At 42.1% G+C, this 21,680-nt stretch overlaps 1 protein-coding gene across 1 annotated transcript in view; it reads left to right on the top strand.

Moving 5' to 3' along the window:
* The window catches only part of LOC119474736 (ADAMTS-like protein 3), a 135,743-nt gene that overhangs the window by 86,117 nt on the left and 27,946 nt on the right, over positions 1–21,680 (top strand). Inside the window, exons 4-6 of the mRNA XM_037746935.1 lie at positions 2,152–2,279; positions 10,969–11,014; positions 14,495–14,731. Coding sequence (XP_037602863.1) covers positions 2,152–2,279; positions 10,969–11,014; positions 14,495–14,731 — 411 coding nt within the window. The remainder of the gene's footprint in view (positions 1–2,151; positions 2,280–10,968; positions 11,015–14,494; positions 14,732–21,680) is intronic.

Below are 21,680 nucleotides of genomic sequence, written 5' to 3'. Positions count from 1 at the left end.
CCACTGGGCCTTTAAGCTTTTTTAGCTCAAGCTTTATCAAGAATTTATTGTTGAGTATTTTTTCACACCTACTTGGTTCAGAGCAGTTATTTTTAAAACCCTGCAGCAGGTTTCTCCCTTCGTTGGGTTTGTTGGTTTACTGACAGCAATCAAACCAAGATCTTATTGAAAGGAAGTCCTGTGCTTTTACTGTTGCCGCGGATGGGTTTACATTATAGTTAATGGAAAGCCCAGTGCGACGCATGCTGGCACTTAAGGCTGCTTTGTGCGGCGGTGTCAAACGGCCTTTACCAAGTTCGTTATTTGCCTAAACCAAACTTTAACCACAGCTGTGTAAGGTCAGAAAACACTTTCATTTTTGAATTGGAGATGTTGTCTTGTGTTGTCAGACTTGTTGACCACAACCCACCTCCAAGCTAACACGTCTGTCCGCTGAACGTACAGAGATGAAACTGATACCAACCTTCTGATCTAACTCCTTGTAAAGTAGTGAACAAGGCGACCCTTCTTTTCTAAGTAACACAGCGTTACTGGGATTAGTACTTGTAATGTATTAATTGTAATTTCTTACACCACTCGTAATTGAAAAAACATGCTACCAAGTGTCCAAAGTATTGGACAAAGTGAAAATGTTAGGAGATCACCAAAATGGTAAATACATCCACTGGGGGCCATGAATGTGTGCACCAAATTTCACGGAAATCCATCCAATAGTTTCTGAGCTATTTAAGACTGAACCAAACTGGTTGACTAACTAACCCAATCAACGTTGCCATCCAAAAAAAACATTCATTCTTCAGGGACAGATCTTGTAGGAAAATAAATGAAATACTTTGATGTTCAGTATGAACATGGGTTTGATAAACTAGAACAAAGTGTCCTTTGGGCGCTGCAACCGTTTTCCTTGACACCCCCCTGACCCTTGTACCCCGGTCCTCTCCATTGCTTTCACCCCCAGCCTCTTCAGGGCAGACCTCCGAGCAGTATTAAAGCTGCGAGATTGTAGGCGAGATTGGAGCAAATATGATTAAAAAAGTTATTTTTACAAAACAGTCGCTATATCCTGACAGTAGTACATGAAACAGGTAACCTGTAGTACATGTGCCTCTGTGTCCTCTGGTGTCCTCCAGTGCTCCTAACGGCATCTGCAAGATTTCCCATAGCGGAGGAAAACAAGCAGTTAGAGCTGATCTGAGGTCTGCTGTCCAGCTGCTGTCTATGAGAGCCGGCTGTCAATCACACGCAAACTCTGACCAAACGGTCAAACTAGGCAGCGCTGATCAAATATGAATCAATATTATGTTACTTTAATGCCTATTTCTCACCTCAAATGTCTTCAGAATCATCTTGTAGTGCACGGTCTAGCTGTAAAATGAGAAAGTTTGTGACACCGCCACCATCTGGTGAAGGAACGCCAAGTTCTGGTCACATGACCGGAGCACAGCCAATAGGAACGCTCTCTCAATGAAATGACCTGTGATTGGTCAAAGTCTCCCGTCACGGGCTAGATTTTCTAAAGCCTGAAAACAGAGCCGTGAGGAGGAGCAGAAGTCTAGTTTTCTCTCAGAACACTTGAATTACAATATGCTGAAAGGTTATTACGGGATTTTTGCCCAATGATGCCAAAAACATACTGACTACTGCCACTTTAATGGTGAATGTGGAAGCGATGTGATGAAAGTTGCATGGCACATATTCAAAAAAAGCACACACAACACACATGTAGTGCATTAATAATATTGAATATTAAGTCCGTAGTAATGCCTGGATTGCTGAGAGTTTCTGTCAAAGAGACTTTGATTCTTCGGAAGGTTGCAACAGACACTGACGGACTTGTGACCACTATGAGCTTTTTGACGTCTCTCATCTTAGGTGTATGAAATTGAACTGCATTTGTGACTGAGTGTGGAGCCGTCCAGGCCCTTCTGAAGTTTCTGTCCTTCTTTCTGGTCCTGTCTGATCTATTTCATTGCCGACTCACCGTACGGCGTTGACCTGAAAATAGTCAGAATGTGGTCTGACATTAGATATACATCACCAGGGGCTATTAATATTGTTAATATTGAACTAAGATATCCCATCTGAGAACTTTGTGTTCTTTGTGTTGCGTAAATATCTAACCTGATTGTGTTGGTGTTTGTCCTTCTGTAGGCGTCCAGGACGACCCGCTCAGATGAAGACAGGGACATCGGGTGGGACGCCTGGGGCTCCTGGAGTGAGTGCTCTCGCACCTGTGGAGGAGGAGCCTCCTACTCTCTACGACGCTGTCTCAACGGAGGGTAAGCCTCTTTTAAAAAACATCTAACAAGACACAACTTGACAGCTTCTTTGAAATATGGAGATACCCTGTGGCAGAAATCTGATTATTAAAAAGGAAAAAGAATATGTGATCGCTGTACAGAGCTGCTGCCCGCTGCTCGAGTTGATGAGATTGTTTAATGACTAAAACTGTCAACTGGTCAAAGCTGCAAATCTGCTCAACTGAACCACATTGATCGTACCACAAATGATCCTGCTGAATTGTTATGGTACCTGTTAAGCACATGTTTCCAGTTCAGTCTCTTCACCAGTAGACTCAGGCTTTGGAGACACATCATGTTTGGAGTCTAAGGAGGATGCAGACATGGTCTTAGTGACCATGAATATTTTGTATCTCATTGATGCCAAACAAACGTGTGTTAATAGTTGGTACATTAAGTAATAGCAGACAGTTTAGCCAGACATTTATCAAGTTTGGTCTGACATCAGATCACATGTTGTTCACCTGACCCAAAACAAATGGACATATATTTGAAAGCTTTATTATATAATTCCGGTATATCACAGCTCGCCTCTTATTTACATACAATAGGTTTGGCCATCATTCTTATCTGTAATAATACAGAGTTAATTGCTGAGATGACGTTGTAAACAAACCTCGAGGTAAGTCAGATTAATTTAGAAGAAAAAAAAAAAGAAGACTAGTAAAAATATTCAGCCAACAGTCGGTTGAAAAACATCCATCACATTCATCACAGTTGTGATTAAATTAAGTAAATAATACTCAGAAACAGACAAAGACAGAATGGAAATTATATTTGGTGTATTACAGTAAATAGAAATACAGTAGGTCACAGTTTTGTTGCCTAAACTTAACCAAGTAGTTTTGTTACCTAAACTTAACCAAGTAGTTTTGTTACCTAAACCTAACAAAGTACTTTCAATGTGTAAACCTAACCAAGTAGTTTTGTTACCTAAACCTTACAAAGTACTTTCATTGCCTAAACCTAACCAAGTAGTTGGTTCCCCGAAACCTAGCCAAGTAGTTTTGTTGCCTAAACCTAACAAAGTACTTTCGTTGCCTAAACCTAACCAAGTAGTTTTGTTGCCTAAACCTACCAAGTAGTTTTGTGCCTGAACCTAACATAGTACTTTCGTTGCCTAAACATAACCAAGTAGTTTTGTCCCCGAAACCTTACAAAGTACTTTCATTGCCTAAACCTAACCAAGTAGTTGGTTCCCCGAAACCTAGCCAAGTAGTTTTGTTGCCTAAACCTAACAAAGTACTTTCGTTGCCTAAACCTAACCAAGTAGTTTGGTTGCCTAAACATACCAAGTAGTTTTGTGCCTGAACCTAACATAGTACTTTCGTTACCTAAACCTAACCAAGTAGTTGGTTCCCCGAAACCTAGCCAAGTAGTTTCATTGCCTAAACCTAACAAAGTAGTTCTGTTACCTAAACCTAACCAAGAAATTATGTTGCATAAGTAAACCTAAAAACGAAGTAAATCTACGTCGGGAGTTTCTTTTGAAAAGAGACTGTATGCATGTAACGAGCGGAAACTGACACACCGTCCATGACACGTCTGAAACTGAGGCTAGAGGGAATCCTAGAGCGTCATAGTTTGAAGCGTAGGGCCACCAACCAAGCGGCGGTATTTGTCGAGTTGGGAGTGAGAATGTGTTGGGACTGATCAACAGAGTGGCATAGAGCCATGCCACTAATGTGGCTAAAAATCCACACACACCCGCTGCGGAAAAATACAAATCACTAGATAATTAAACAAAATAAAAACATACATAAGAACATGCATCATTGCAAAGGATAATTGTCATTTATTACAACTTGGGTTGGCTTATTTGTTTAGCTTTTGCTGATTGATCTGGGAAAACAGTTACATCACTAAAAAGAAGCTTCATTGAATTGAAGAGAGGGAGAGAAGGAGCTGGAGACTCAGACAGAGTCCAGACCGTCTCTGTGGGTCGGTGTGGATAGGATGCTATAGGAAGTCAAGGAGACAGTGTCTGGGTTGGGTGTGTTCTGTATTTTCCTTACACTGATAAAAGCATCGAGTGTGTGGGTTTCAAATCTGCTGTTTTCAAAAGCCACATTCAGGCTGTCTGCTCTCACTGCTCAGCTATTTGTTGTGCAGTGTTGCTTGTTCAGGAAGTCATCACAGCCAATCTATTTCAGACTGTGCCCCGTGGCATCGTTCTATAGCCTCCTGGCAACACATTTGTCTCCATTATATCTGACTGCAGCTCAGCCTCACTTTTCTTGCCCATGCTGCTGCTGAAATTTCTCCCTAAGTAAGAACTTTTTTTACGGCACACAAACAAACAGCGAAGGCACACGGCGGTGCTCAAGCTCGTTAATTGGCACCTCGTGGTTATGAGTTGAAATGAATAGTACTGAAAGAGATAAAAGAGGAGTAAATACACCCTGCAAACTGGCCTTTGGGTTTTTATGGTTGTGTTTTGTCATATTTGGGCCGGTGTTGCTCTACTGGATGTTTCCTGTGGAGGAGGTTTTTCTCCTACGGGGAGTAGAGGTACTAGTGCTGACAGACCGACGTTTACGAGCCCTGGAAGAGCATGTCAGCTAAGACCATAACATTTTACTCCAGATGCTCATCCCCTATTTTCCATCATAGATACTGACTACAATATAACCAGGTTTGTTTCACTCAGACTATTGTATGGTTGTAATTCCTGGATTTATTTTACCCGTCAACTGTTACAGCATCTTAAATACTGACTTAACTCAACTGTACAATCATTTGTGCGATGATCAAACTGTGCAATACTCTGTCATTAATATTGCAGCTATACTGTACGTTTCTAGAAATATTCTTATTTAATTCTTATTGACACTATTCTTGCATTTATATTAAACACACTTAATAGATCTCACTTCTCAGCATTTTGTATTTGCTTATTTGCACTGTGGTTATATATTGTATGTCTTAAAGCTGAAGTAGGCGAGATGGGAGCAAATATGAATAAAAAAAGTTATTTTTATAAAACGGTCGCTATATCCTGACAGTAGTACATGAAACAAGTAACCTGAAAAAAGTCATGTTCCTCTGTGTCCTCCGGTGCTCCTAACGGCATCTGCAAGATTTCACAGACAGGAGGAAAACAAGCAGTAAGAGCTGATCTGAGGTCTGCTGTCCAGCTGCCGTCTATGAGAGCCGGCTGTCAATCACTCGCGATCTCCGACCAAACGGTCAAACTAGGCAGCGCTGATCAAATATGAATCAATATTCTGTTACGTTAATGCCTATTTCTCTCCTCAGATGTTTTCAGAATCATCTTGTAGTGCACGGTTTAGCTTTAAAATGAGAACGTTTGTGACGCCGCCACCATTGTAGAAATGTGTTGAAGGAACGCCAAGTTCCGGTCACATGACCGGAGCACAGCCAATAGGAACGCTCTCTCAATGAAATGACCTGTGATTGGTCAAAGTCTCCCGTCACGGGCTAGATGTTCTAAAGCCTGAAAACAGAGCCATGAGGAGGAGCAGAAGTCTAGTTTTCTCTCAGAACACTTGAATTACAATATGCTGAAAGGTTATTATGTAATTGTTGCCCAATGATGCCAAAAATATACTGCCTACTGCAGCTTTAATGCAAATATTTATACATATTTCTTATATTCTCATTTCTTATTCTTATATCCCCCCCGGGGATCAGTAAAGTATATCTGATTCTAATAATATATGATATACTTTATAGTTTACTGTTATTTGTGTGTGTATCCATCGCTGTGGACCACAGAGGACAGTGGTGTCTAGCTAGAGTGAGACCATCCAGCTTAATCTGCAACTTCATTCACACACACACACACACACACACACACACACACACACACGCACACGCATGCACACACACACACACACACACACACACACACACACACACACACACACTGGCTTTCTGTCTGGGTCCAGTGTTTCTTTTGGAGTGGAGCTTTTCTTTGCCCGTTGCTTTGCCTCCTCTGTGCCAGACTGTGTCTCTCTCTCCCCTTTAAAGGCCCATTAACTCCCTCTAACTCCTCACGGCAACACTCAACAAGCAGAGGAAATATCTGTCTGTCTGTGGCTAAAATATCCGACACTGTCCACTGCTGTTGAGCTCTTAATGACCAGAATGTAAATTGTTGGCGGACACCAGAATCGTAAAAGATGAACAATGCTTTTGCTAAATGATGTTGCTTTGATCGTTTGTGGTGTAATAATTAAATTAACCCATAGCACCCAGTTTTAACACATTTTTTATCAGAAGTCACAGCCCTTCTTGTAAGAGTTATAACTCAGTCAAACTAAAGCATCATACTGGTGCAATCGGCGCGTTCCCGTTTCTCCAATGGCTTCTCCAAGAATAATGTGTTTTTTGAACGTTAGAGAAAGGTAAACATGTTCTAGTAGAAACCCAAAATACAAGAATGAACCTTAAAATGAGCATTATATGTCTCCTTTAACTAGAGATCCACTTACCAGCCTAACCCTCCGAGACCCGACAGACTTTACTGTCTTTCAGAGCAGGTTCACTTTTAGGGCTAGAGTAAAGCTATCACACTAGAAAACCTAAAGATTCTGTCTAAGGATTTCTACATACTGGGGTCCATAAACAGTCTGGAATTACATACATTGGGTATCACTGTAAAGCTGAGACTCTTGTGGATCCAATGAGCCCAACTGTATTCATGTGTGATGATCATAGTCCCCATAGGAGACATTTCATTGTAGTGAGTTTTGAAACTTGACCTCACTGTATAAAATGACCTGTGGTGACCTCTAGGATAATCACAGCCTCATGAAACTTTACAACCACAAACTAAAGACCTAGAGCATTCAGAGGATGGATGGCTTTCCTAGCTAGATTGACAATAAGGGGGTTTCTGAGCAGTTTACACAACAGAAGTGCTCGCCATCCAATCGCCGAAACATGCAATTCTTGCAGCAATCTCAAAATGTCAAACGTTTTTGAAACCAAATCGCCGCATGGCTTTTTCTATGGTGTTCCTCAAGGTCTTGGTGTCTTAATGTGGTATTTTGGAGGGATTATTGATCATTTTTATCAATTCTCCAGTGGTAAAAAATTGTTAAATCTCTGTAACAAATGGTATCAACCCGAAAATTGCTGCAACAATTTATGGGACAGAGCACGGGAATGGCCATCATATACTTTGATCATAATGTTCTAAAACCTAAAATCTAATTAATTAATTCATTCATGTTTATTTCTGATTTATGAACAACTTGACACACAGTGCTGTGCTGCATCTCAAATTAATCTTCAGGTTCTCAGCTTTCAGATGATGTACACCACTTCTATGTGACATCTACTGCTGACCTGCTATCTCCCCTAAACAACCCCTGTACCCCCCTAAAAAGGACAGAAACAGGTCTATTAAGGGTCTCAGAGGGTTAACATGGGGGTCTATGGGGATTGACTCCCTTTTGGAGCTAGTCTGAAGCGGCCATTAGATGAACTGCAGTTGTTGGCACTTCCACGTTGGCTTCATTTGTCAGCCTCGGAGGTTGATGATTCTATTTTTCTCTTTTTTCCACTCCCGCGAAAATCACTGATTGTGTTTTCATTGTTTATTTAAAAAAGTAGGTTAGCAAGTTATTCCTCTATGTCTTGTCTTTATGTACAGTAAGCACTCTGTGAATGAGCCTAAAGCAGTTCACGTTAAGTGAATCCTCCTCACAGCCTCATAGTTTATAGTTCCACCGATGACATTGAGGCATCTTTCTTCTTCCTCTACTTTGAAGAATGTGGCGATAGTACTGATTGGTCCAAAAGAACATTTTATCAATGCCTGAATTGTGTTGAATATATAAAGTTGTTCTGTCGATATGCTATTAAGTTCATTACTTTCATCCCTGCATCTGTCTCCTGACAGGTCGTAATAATCTTTTCCTCAGTTTTCAACTGGACTCAGAAAGACACCCGGCATTAGATGTAATCATCACTTTTCATTCCGCCAGCTGTACATTTCTTGGTGAAAGACGACAGAAATCTCTGTTATGCATTATCAAAGGCATTGCTCACATATTCAGAATGCTTTTAAAATCAATCCGACGTGGAAGTAAATTATACCCTTCCACTTTCAGAGAATGTGCTCTTGTTCTTTATGTCACTACAAACAACAAGATGTTCCAGTACTGTAATGAAGGGCTGTAAGCCGACGCATTACCGACGTGTGCAACCTGCCGCTGTTAAGGTCACACAGACTGCCTCTGTCCTACATTTGGGAATGTAACTCCGACGTTTGCTGCTGTCTGGGCAGAGAAGTCAAAATAGATTAGCTGAAAGTGATGGATGAATAGTTCAATTCACAGAGATCCCCCCACGAGCATGCACTTGGTACGACAGTGGCAAGAAAAAAACTTCCCTTTCACGGGTAGAAACCTCAGGCAGGCAGAATCAGGCTCTGGGTGGGCGACCATCTGCCTCAACTGGTTGGGTTGAGAGAGAGAGAGAGAGAGAGAGAGAGAGAGAGAGAGAGAGAGAGAGAGAGAGAGAGAGAGAAAGAGATAGAGAGAGAGAGAGAGAGAGAGAGAGAGAGAGATGCACAGCAATCACAATAACAGCACAACAGCTATAATAATAATAGACTAATAACAATAATCGGTAACGCTTCATTTTACAGGTACACTAATTTCAACGGTAATTAGGTGATAATTAGCAGGTAACCTATTTGAAATTTCTTCTGGAATTACTGCCAAATTACCCCGATATTTTCCCTTTAAAATTGATCCAAAAATGACTTTATTATAAACATTATTTAATAATTATACGCTAATATAGCATATAATGGTTAAAATAGGGCCCATAGGCTTGAGAAGCGGCTGCTCTTCATCGGAGTTGTCGACACAAATGTAACCTGGTAGCTGATGTCATGATTCAGGGAGTTTTTTATAAGAAATTTCAAATAAGTTATTTGCTAATTATTATCTATTTATCAGCAGACATGGAAATAAAGCATATCAATTAACTCTGTATTATTTTACTGGAAATGTATTAAATAAATTACCATTATTATTATTATAAACATTATTAAATAATGTTTATAATAAAAGTCATTTTCGATAAATTTTGAGGTAAATATTGGGGTAATTTGGCTGTAATTTCAAAGAAAATTTCAAATAGCTTGATTGCTAATTATCACCATGACATTTGCGGACCTGTAAAATGAAGTGTTACCCAATAATCAAAAGTGGTGGATATGATAGAGTGACAGTAGAAATATCATTAATAATAGCAGTAACAATAATAGAAACATGACTACTACTAATAATCATAATAATAGAAATATGACTATTACTAACAAGAGATTTAAAAATGCAGACTTGCTCACACTATGATGTAATTAACGGTGGGTTGGAACACATTGGGAACATGATGGTGATTTGTTTCCTTCCCATTCTGCTGTGTGGTGCAGTGGTGGTTGTGTCCTGTCCTGACATCAACAGATGCACTGTGGTCATGTCAGTGTTGTGAGTTTAGTAGAAGACTAATGGCTGTAGCTGTAGACTTCCCTAGACCCTGAAAGCACAGTACACCCATTTGCAGTACACACAAACTGTCTGTCCATGGTTGAGTAGTCATCCTTGTACTATAATGGCTGAAATCTATTAATTAGTTCATTAACACGGCTCGCTGTTGTCTGTGTTTGGTTTAGTTTGGAGATAGCAGCTCTCTATCTGCTTATTAAAATGGGAGATTAGACCACGCCTGCTTCACACCGGGATAAATGAGCTGCTACCAGTTTAGTCTCGTGTTATTGTACGCCGGCAGGGGAAAACGTGCACTTAATGGCAGTTAACACACACCGAGAGAATGGCTGTTGTTATTGCTGCTAACAAGGTGGAACAGATTTAACAGCGAGTCCATGCTGTCACGGGGAAAAAGAACGTTCTGCTATGGCACATTTAACACAGGGCTCAGGTTCACTCTCAAGCCGTGTGTGTGCGTGCGTGTGTGTGTGTGTGTGTGTGTGTGCGCGTGTGTGTGTGTGTGTGTGTGTGTGTGTGTGTGTGTGTGTGTGTGTGTGTGTGTGTGTGTGCGTGCGTGTGCGTGTGCGTGTGTGTTTGTGTGTGTGTGCATATCTGTGAGTTCACTTTAGCTTGACATTTTGGGCTCTGCCAGCTGGAGCTCAGTGAAGTGCTGAGATGGCTGCTGGCTAGGTGATGTGTGCTGCAGGTGGAGTATGCTGTAACTTTACAGGTGTGTATGTGTATGTGTGTGTGTGTGTGTGTGTGCACATGCATGGATATTTTACTAGATGCGTGTGTGTTTGTTTATCCACCACGTTTACTTCACATTTAGGGATTTACCTGCAGGTCCTATCCAGAGCAAACTGAGAGAAGTTCAACAAAGTTCAAGGTGAAAAAGTAGGAAAAATATTAAAAGCAGGCTGAAGGATGGTGAGAAGAACTCCCAACAGAACAACACTAGACACAGAGTAATTAAACTTGTAGCCTTATAAAACAATCTGTGAATTTATCTCTGTCAGGTGAACAAAAGTCTGGCACCTATAAACGAGAAAAGAGTGCTTCATTGTTGTTTCTAAAGCTTTTGATTGACAGCTTTTTGCATGTAGTTGTGTGTGTTTTCACACAGCTTGAGTGTCACTGAATCACCTGTTGATTTGCAAAAGTGCTGAGAACCTTTTTTTTTTAATCTTCCTTTGCAGAAGCTGTGGTGGCAAAAACATCCGCTACAGAACCTGCAGCAACATGGTGAGTCTGAACTTTAGCAACCATCGTTAATATTAGTTACTAAATTCATTTTAGACGTTTACATGTTAACTTGGAGAGGACGACTAGTATAAGTGTTTTGAAGGTGACATGTGACTGCCCTCCCAGTAGAAATGACAGAATCAGTAGTTTCAGCAAGTGCCCCAAAACAACGTTATGTTTACGTTCAAGTGACAAAGCCCTCCAGCGTCCGTAGGTATTCTGAATGTACTCCGTTGGGAGCAAAAGACGAAGTCAGGTGACTTTATTATAGAGCCACAGAGTCTGCATAGGAAAGAGTTTGGGTGTAGATGGATCGATAAACAACATTGATTTATTTTAACTATGACGATACGATAACGATAACCAAGATGTTTCCTTAAACCTAACCAATTTATATTCTCTCTGTGCAATACTGTTTGTTCTCTATTACATTGTTTCCATATAGTCAATCAAATATTTGCATAAAGCAGTAACATTAGCATTCTATCACCGGCTACACTGACTGACAGCCAAAACAGCAGCCTGCTACACAACACAGGAGGCACACACTGTGAACAACAACCCACATTAGCTTTCCTGCTCCTTCTTATCTAACTTACAAACATGAACGCACGTCTTGTCCTGCACCTTAGTTGTTGAATGAGCCACCAAACAAACATTCAAAGTGCACTGCTAATGTCATTCTGCAGGCTAGAAAGCTAATCAGCTGGTCAGCTGCAGCACATTAAACAGCAAATGTTACTTTCTGTCTGTGGTCCTTTTCAATACCACTAACACAGTGGCTCTCAAACGTTTTCTGTCATTCCCCCTGTTGGATGCAAAGAATTTGCATTGATTTTTATTAATTGAATAACTCGAGTTACTCGAGAAATCGTTTCAGCCCTATTTGTTAAACCTCCATGCCAGCGACAGCCGTTGCCAGAGGGTTATGTTTTCGGGTTGTCTGTACTTCTCTGTGCCAAAGGATTCTCGTTAACAGCCAGCTGGAGGGTGTGAGCGACACACGGCAGGCTGGGGAGTCCCGCATACGAGGCGGTGCGTCGCAACCTCTAGGTCGGCTTGGAAAGGCTCGGGGCGAAGGTCCTTCCCGGGGCCGTGGCCAAAGTGCTCACTGAGCCCTCTCTCCTCCCCGGGTAGGGACGGGGCCCGGTGCGACTGTCCTCAGTGCGTCCCAACCGCGTCATGCCCCCAGGGCGGGGCTCGGCCCAAATCATAGGCGCCAGGGGTCTGCGGCGATGTCTGCAACCCACCCGACCCGTATTGAAACACGGACCATGGAGTCTAACACATGCGTGAGTCAGAGAGTGCAAGCAAAACCACGTGGCGCAATGAAAGTTCTGCGTGCACGCCAGCTGAGGTGGGATCCCGGCCCCACGGGGTGGAGCTCACCACCGGCCCGTCTCGCCCGCACCGTCGGGGAGGTGGAGCGTGAGCGCGTGCGATAGGACCCTGAAAGATGGTGACGAGAGTTTAACGTCACGCTGGCGTAAAGTGGTATCGATGCTGTTGCACCGGAGCCATTTTGCGAGTACGAGTACATGAGCACAGTATTGGACCCGATACCCGATACTGTTACCGGTATCGGTGCATCCCTACCCAAAGATCCCAACTGAATCTTTGAGTACTTTTTAACTTTGGTTTCTTAAAGTTATGAAAGCCGAACTAAAATAGATTTGATAAGGATAAGAGTTCAACACTGGATTCAGATTTGATTAAATGCTGTCACACCCCGACCTTATTCATAGAACACTCCATCCTCAACAGCTCCCCCAAATCTTCATCTTTTCCCCCCAGCTTGTTGTTAAGGATCAGACGATCACCAGGGAGCTGTGAGGAAGTCTGATACGGGGCCACGTCCAGGGGCGTTATCTTTGAGAGACTATTTCCTGTTGATCTGGTTACTTGTAAGAGGAAAGAATACGAAATAGAGGACTCTGCAGGCATTAAACGTACTCCCAGCCCTCTGTGACCATTTGGGTATTAATTCAGATCATACCACAAATATGTGCCACGCTGTTTGGTGTGCCAGGCAGGGAAATAAAGGACGCATCGATTATTTTGCTATAATAAAGTCTGTTTAATGATATAAGTGAATAATCCCTCCACCGGTCCTTGACAGTCCGTCACGTAATATCAACAGTCGTCATTTGATCCATGAGAGACCAACAACCACGAGCACATCCCCCCCGTGATGGTATAGCTCTACAGTCGGACTGCACTCTCCCAAACCACAGAAACACATTCGGCCTGTTGAAACAACCATTCTGTAATCAGAGTCGTATTTCTCTTCTTCCCCACTGAAGTGGTTTAGTCTGGATTCATTATGAAGCTTCCACTGGGAAATGGTCCCAGGATAATATTTATCCCCCCCCCCCTTCACACACGGAGGCTACCTCTGTCTGAACTGAAGGCTCTGTTTACTGGGCTCCATATAGGCGTCTGAAGGATACGTAGACTGAGCGAAGCTGATGTGTCAGACGAGATGTGTTTTCAATCAGAAGAGAGAGTTATTGGCTGACAAAAGTCTGCCAGTTGTCACCCAGAGGAACAAGCATCCCTTATTGATCCGAGACAGCTCTCAGTCCAAAGAGGCATCCAGGTGTTAAGATGACAACCGCTTGTCTGCACCATTACCTCCTCTGCCATGGTCAGACAGGCTGGGTCTTTCCTATATGTCCAGTCTGAACCACAGTCCAGTCTGTTTGTCTTTTTTTTAGGGGGGTACAGAGGGTCTTTAGGGGGAGATAGCAGGTCAACAGTAGATGTCACATAGAAGTGGTGTACATCATCTGAAAGCTGGGAACCTGAAGATTAATTTGAGATGCACAGATTTGGTGCTAAATTTAAGCATTTTTTTTTTACCACTCGAGAATTGTTAAAAATGATCAATAATCCCTCCAAAATACCACATTAAGACACCAAGACCTTGAGGAACACTATAGAAAAAGCCTTACTGTGATTTGGTTTCAAAAACTCTGCAAGAATTTAATATTTCGGCGACTGGATGGCGAGTGCTTCTGTTGTGTAAACTGCTCAGAAACCCCCTTATTGTCAGTCTACCTAGGAAAGTGGGCATGTCTGTAAAGGGGAGACTCGTGGTTCCCCATAAGAACCCATTTTCATCCACATATCTTGAGGTCAGAGGTCAAGGGACCCCTGTTTAAAATGGCCATGCCAGTTTTTCCTCGCTAAAATGTATCCCCACTTTGGGTCGTTATTTAGCCTCCTTCCCGACAAGCTAGCATGACATGGTTGGTACTAACGGATTCCTTAGATTTAGTATGATATTAAATGTAGCTTCACTCTAGCCCTACAACCTAAAACCTGAACCTACTGGAGCCTCTGAAAGACAGTAAAGTCAGTCAGGATCACGGGTCTCAGGGGGTTAAAGTAGGAGACCCATGACCTGTGAAATGGTTTATGAAAGAAATGCTGAAAAGTGACACTGAAATGATTTCTTGTGTCCGTCCCTCTCCTCAGGACTGCCCAGCAGAGTCGGGTGATTTCCGGTCCCAGCAGTGTTCAGCCCACAACGACATCAAGTACCAGGGTGTCACCTACGAATGGTTCCCGTCACCTTATGACCCGTCAGCACCCTGCGCTCTGCGCTGCCAGGCTAAAGGGAGAGGTCTCGCTGTCGAACTGGCCCCCAAGGTGCTGGACGGGACACGGTGCCGGGCGGATGCTTTTGACATGTGCATCAGTGGAGCGTGTCGGGTAGGTCAGACGTTGTCCAGTCAGTGTCATCCACCTATTTCCTCATTACCTTTGTGAATGAGGCAATCCTTAGTATCCATTGTGCGTGCTTGTGAGGAGACCGCATGTAAAACTTGTTCTGTGTTGCTCCTTTAGTTTTATTTGTCGTTTTTTTATGTCTCAGGACTTCTCCGTCATCCTCATATTTTACCATGAATTGTTCGTTTTATTATTTCCCCAAACTAGACCACAGCAATGCAGAATTACACAAAGCATGCATCTACTGCTGTTCACTGTCTTTTAATGGCAGGAGAGTCAGTGAGAGAGCCTTCCTGGATAAGTCTGTGTGAACAATGGGTATTTTATTTTTCTTTGGTGGGGACCAACTGACCCGAACTACAGGTGGAAAAGTGGCCTTTGTGTCCCTGATACATTCTTATAAACCTGTGTCGTCTTTTAAATAGATTAAAAAATTCTATACTGAATAAAAACATTTTTTGGGGGGTTTACATATACTGTTGTATCTCAACACAACGGTGTCAAGACATTACAGTAATAAACAACAATATATAAAACAACAATAACTTAGTAAATATATATATATATGCAGTTTTGGGGCAAGTCAAGTCAGCCCACTGACACACTGACAGCTGTTGTTGCCTGTTGGGCTGCAGTTTGCCATGTTATGATTTGAGCATATTGTTTTATGCTAAATGCAGTACCTGTGAGGGTTTCTGGACAATATGTGTCATTGTTTTGTGTTGTTAATTGATTTCTAATAATAAATATATACATATGTTTGCATAAAGCAGCCATATTTGTCCACTCCCATGTTGATAAGAGTATTAAATACTTGACAAATCTCCCTTTAAGGTTCATTTTGAACGGATAAAGAATGCCTGATTAATTTGTGATTCATCTCGATTAACTATGGACAATCATGCATTTAACTGCGATTAAATCTTTCAATGGATTGACAGCACTAGTATTACCAGCCCCTAAGTAATAAGAGGAAACAACCCTTTGTTTTCTTGTGATAACAGATTGCTTATCTTGTTCTCTCGCTTGTTTTCTTGAGATAACGAAATAATGATTTTGAGATAATGACATTAAAAACGAAAAGAATAGCAAGCAGTAGTTTCCACATTGCTGCTTTGCTCTGCAGCCGATCATGTTGTCTCATGTATTAATGGGCCATCGTGAACTGAAAGGGGTGAGCTGGGACATAGAAACTTTGGTCCCTGCAGTGTCATAATCATGTCAGAGACTCTATATTTAGTTGAGCTTTGTTTTAGGACGCACAGAGCGGGATTTACTGGATGGCTTCCACTCACTCCCAGGCTGCGTGGCTGCTTGTGATCAGAGGCTGTATGTCACTGAGCTGACAGGAGGAGGAGGAGCACACGTATCACGCCTGACAACCCCGTTTCCGAAACAATTACTTCTATATAGCATTCCTCTCATCGTAGGTGATGTCGCAGAGAGAGTTAGAAGCTACTGAGTGTTGTCGTCCAACTGTCGAGTGAATTCTGATCTTTGTTGAAGTGGGGGAACAGGAACTGATGAGTTTTGGACGGCTTGTTGTTTTTCACTTGTCTGTTTGACGTGCTGTATGGAAATAACAAATCACACTTTTTGCAAAGGCAATTTTTGTAGTACTCCAGCTAATAGCCATAACCACCCACCCTGACCTGTACACTTGTGGGACATTTTTTTACTGGCATTTAAAAACACACAAAGCCACTGGTAAAGTGCTGCTCACCTGACACTCTCATCACCAGCTATGACTGCATGAAAAATGGACTGTAATATAACACAGACAATATAACACTGAGCATAGACTATACCTTCCCACTAGTGACTACTCGCTGTAATAAAAGACAACAGCAATACATATCAGTGTTGTACATATGCGCCAATCACGTGGGAAGAGGTTGAGCACCCACTGGGAACATACATGAATAACTAAAACTGCATCCTAAAGTTTGTAACTTCTTACACGTATAAATCGGGTCAGTGTTCCATGCGCTAACGTGTGGCTACACTGTTCCAACACAAACTACACAGAAGCCCGTCTTGCAAAACAGTGTTAACTCTTCCTGCTCCAGCCCCCCGACCGCGGTCAGAAGACACAGAGGAGACCGTAGCTTTGGTCTTCAGGGCCGGAGTCGACGCTGTACTCTGCTCCTCTGCTCCTCTGCCTGCCTGCCTTCACTCACACACCGCGCTCGTTCTCACTCGCTCTCTCGCTCCACCTCTCATGTGCATGTGCGCACACTACACACTGCAGAAGAGTTACTGTAGTAGCTCTGAGAATATCTAGTGAATGTACAATGGACATTTGTGCAGAAATAAATGCCAGGTGTGGACAAAACTAATCAAAACCAAACAAAATAAGCGCATCACCAAAGCAGCGGCTCACTTGCTGCAAACGAAAATAAAACAAAACAGAATTAATCCCCATGTAACACCTCCTCACAACAAAACAGAAACAAGACAAAGGAAATATACTTCAAAACCAACCGTTCCGGGTCCCCCCCCCGCCAACTACCCTTGTCGGCCACGGCTCAGAAAACTCTACAACACACACACAAAGATACATAACCCATCATTTCTTCACAGTACAACCATACAAATAGAATATATGTAGTGATATCCCTGCAGTTGTGGTCTTGAAATAAAATACAGAGACCGAGACAAGGCTGAGTAAACCGAGTCGATTCCGAGACAAAACAAGACCGAGACCTTCAAAAAGTGGTCTTGAGACCGATCTCGAGAGGAGCTCGGGCAAAAGAGGAGAAGTAAAGAAAAAAAAAGTGTAAAATTTGTGAGAGAAGAAAGGGAGTAGAGGAGTAAACAACAGAGAGAGAGATGGTATAGCATCCTCACCACATCCATTAAAAACATGCACTACTTATGCAAATCCATCCGTCTACATCACACAGCACCGGCTCACAATGCAGCTCCTTCTCTTGAAAAGGCAGATGCATTTACAATCTGACATTTGAAATAGCATAATATCCTCTAATGATGTCTTAATACAGGAGTTTTATAAGAGGCTTACAGCTCTCCTCATCTACAGTTGTCATCCTGGAACATCCGGCTACAATAGAACCGGCGTTTATATTCAAGTCAAGTCAGTTTTATTTGTATAGCCTCAGGGGGCTTTACAATCTATACAGGATACGACTCCCTCTGTCCTATTATGTATATATATATATATATATATATATACAAAAAAGTAGTTCTCTTATTTCTTTTATGTTTAAAAAATACACAAGTAATGTTAAGTAGCTGAAGGGTAACGGAGCGGTGATGGACTCGACTCCCTTTCAGCCCTCGAAACAAACTCAGATCTCCTCGTGAGGTGGTACGGTTCATACGGTACCTGCGGTACAGTATGTACCATCGAGACTCTAGACTAATGGCGTCCCGTCTTCCTGGGGACAAAAGAAAAAGTGTTTGCAAGGAAAGGAGATGTTTTTACAGTTTTTACAATATAAAATAGAGACACTATGTACATTTTACGACCACCGCTTGAGGACAAAGAAACGTCCCTTTCTGTCTGTGTCAGTCCTGCCCCCAAATGCTCGTTATGATTGTAATAATTGAAGACAAAACACATTAATAATAATAGCATTGATTGCACAGGCAGGGCATCCTAAAACACCCTTAAACACCCTAAAACACCCTAAAACACCCTAAAACACCGATGGCAGCAACTTGACGAAAGCGTTGCATTTTCCATATATGTTTATGGGCTTAATGAGTTTATTTCATTAGGACTATATGTGGATCTGAGCTCCAGTGAAACTACAGTGTGAACATAAAGAGGACTGAGGCCCCATCAGAGCTGAACAGGACCAGAAACAGAACCGAGTCCGCTTTCAAATGAACTGACAATGTGAATGCAAAAAGAACTGAGTCCCTTTTCTGTTGGTCCACTTTAAGAGGACTGAGTTTGGTTCGTTTAAAATGGACTACATGTGAAAACAGCCTTAGTATCAACATTACATGTCAGATCCTATTCTGTGGTTCTACATATATACACTTGCAGTAGAATGTTATCTTTCTCATGCTGGAATAAGCTCCGTTGCAGCTTTTAGACCGTCACGAGACATTAAAACTAAGCTAATAAAAAAGTTACAAGGTACACAACAGGATTAAGGCAGCCGGAAAACAAACGGAAATTGTTTTTGTAGCTGTTTTGAATAAATAAAGAGGAAAAATAGAGAGAGAGCTCGAGAGAGAGAATTTCAAATCCTGCATACTTTCTCACCTCCATCACACCTGCTGCCACTCGCTGCTGACGTTTTCTCATTTGTTAAAATCACAAAGGTTTCAGTTAACAATAGCAAATGCTGAGATTTTAATGAGATGTTACATATGTATAAATAACGAAACAATAAGTACACTCCAACAGCATGTTAAACTTTTGATTTTACCTTTAACTCCCAGGAAAGAAAGCTGAATAATTCACCCCTCTGGTGTGAACTTGGCGTGTGAATCTCTTGCATAAATTAATATTCATCCGTTTTAATTTATTTATGCTCCTGTTTGAGTATTTCTTTCTCTTAGTTCTCTCCATTTCGCTCTCACTCACTGACAGTCCTTTCAAACACAACGCGACAACGACATCACAGCATTCTGAAACCCGTTATTTCCAGCGGCACGACGGCTTTTCACTGCGTCAAGCAAAACCCAACTTTGGGCGCTGCGCGCTGCGGCGTGCGAAGCTTAAACATGAGCTCAAACTGCGCTGCGTTCCGAGCATAGACTGCTCTCTTTCGCCAGGAAACGACAGTTGGTGTAGCTCTATTGTCGTCCGGGTGGAAACAGTAGGGATTATACACACTGTTCAGTTCCAGAAACAGGCCAAAATAACGAAAAGGGAAAAAAAAGGGTGAAAATTTGCCATGAATCAGGAGAAATATGGGAGAATTGTGACACCGGGAGGAAACCGGGAGAGAGCGATGACAAACAGGAGTCAACAGGAAAATTGGGAGGGTTGGCGAGTATGATGGCGGTGGAATGGATAAATCACTCACTGTTGATGAGGGCAAATCAAAGCAAAATAACCTCCATGCCTACAAGAAATCGTTCATTCCCTTTAATCTTAATATTGTAAGAGTTTATCACTTGATGTTACCAAAAGTTTTCCCAACATTGCCTTTTTTCTTAGCTGCAGTAATCTGCCATTTGTAGCATATGCACGCACTCACGATGCTACACAGTATTACATGCTTCTAATCCTCCCAAATACACCTGAGCTCCGTCACTTACAGTCTGATTTCTTTCTCGGATTTGCACACTAAAAAGCACAATACCAACAGAGAGTTTCCCAGCCCTGTTTTGAATGGCGAACAGCAGGAGTCACTGTCACTGATATCGCTGCGCTTCCAGGAAACGCCACGGGGCGCCAAAGCTGGAATAATTTCTAATATTTTGTTTGAATAATGAAAAAGTTGCACCTTGAAGGAACAAAAAAGGGATTTTTAAATGGAGTGTTCGCTCCTCCACAGAAACAGACAATGCAAATGTGTTCTTGGTACGAAGTGACACCTCCTCTTTACTGTATGTGTGATGATGAGTAACAAACTGATTAATTTCCTTAGAGGGTTAAACAAGCAACCTTGGCATCTCTGAAAAGTCTTTTGTCGATCTTCAGAGCTTGTGAAGGCCACATGTAGCGACTCATAACGCAATTATTGCGCATAATGTAATCATTTCCTGTCAGCTCTCTACTGTACTCGATCCAATGAAGGCCAATATCTTGTAAACAAGTAGGGTTTGATTTGAATGGGTTCCTAATTGGTTGCTTTGCTCAGTTGTTGTGCAGAAACTCTGAACATCAGACTGCCGAACATCAGACATTTCTTATAAAAAAAGATCAGTTTCCTGAGTCCAAGCAGCAATATATAAAGCTCTGTTTTCCCTGAAGGGAAATATCAACTCTGTGTGGGTGGAAGCTGAAACAGAAGGCACTGTAAGGACTTATTTTCCAATTTAACAACATCAGTGTGGACAGGACTTCAGTATTGGGAAGCTGTTTGCTGTTTGGCAAAACGCTCATTAAAAGGAGCTCATGTCTTCCAGGCTAAAAAAAGTTCGGTTAGGGTTGTTTGGCGAGCACACGGCCAGTAAATTAAACTTAGATTGAATGCTGTGACTGAATCTGTCTGTAAAAAATCCACAATTTCTGGAGAGAAATTCTCCGGCTGCTTCTGGTGCATCATTGAACTGAAACCAGCAACAATCAGGCCAGACACACACACACACACACACACACAGGTACTTGTTGGCAGTAATGGGAGATGGATGATGGATGTGTGCTCAAACAGAAGCTGCTGACGGTGTTGGCGTGCAGAGAGGGAGGGCGCTCGGCATGGCGGGGATGTAATGGCATCACCTGGCTGGTGATGGAGGCAGAAGCGCAGGATGGGCTGCTGTGGTTGCCGTGGCGCTGTAGTAGAAAGTTTGTCGGTGACGGAATGAGGCCAATCCCTCCTCTAGTGCGTGTATATGGATTAATAATACACCACACAGCTGCATGAAATCCAGCTGTATACAAGGAGAGGAGAAAATAAATACAATTCCTGGGAGTAAAGTGGAAGAGAGCAGTGGTGTGTAATGCTGTCTGTCCATGTGTGCATGTGCCACTTTGCTTTGTCAGCCTGTCACAGTAACTCAGCATGACAAGCCACCAGATCTATATTAGGCTGTGTGTGTGTGTGTGTGTGTCTGTATGTGTGAGCATGAGGAGAATTTAATCACTCAGGTGACCCACCTTTTTATTTGCGAAGCTTTTAATTTTAGAATAAAATTCACTGTTCAGTCACTCTTAAATAGGAACGATTTGTTTATGTCAGATGTGCAAATATGTAAAAAATAAAAATTTGAAAGAGTAACTTAAATTGCAGTATATATACACCGATCAGCCATAACATTATAACCACCTGCCTAATATTGA

This window comes from Sebastes umbrosus, chromosome 2, assembly GCF_015220745.1.
Source record: "Sebastes umbrosus isolate fSebUmb1 chromosome 2, fSebUmb1.pri, whole genome shotgun sequence".
Lineage (NCBI taxonomy): Eukaryota > Metazoa > Chordata > Actinopteri > Perciformes > Sebastidae > Sebastes > Sebastes umbrosus.
This window is presented reverse-complemented; position numbering and strand designations above follow the sequence as displayed.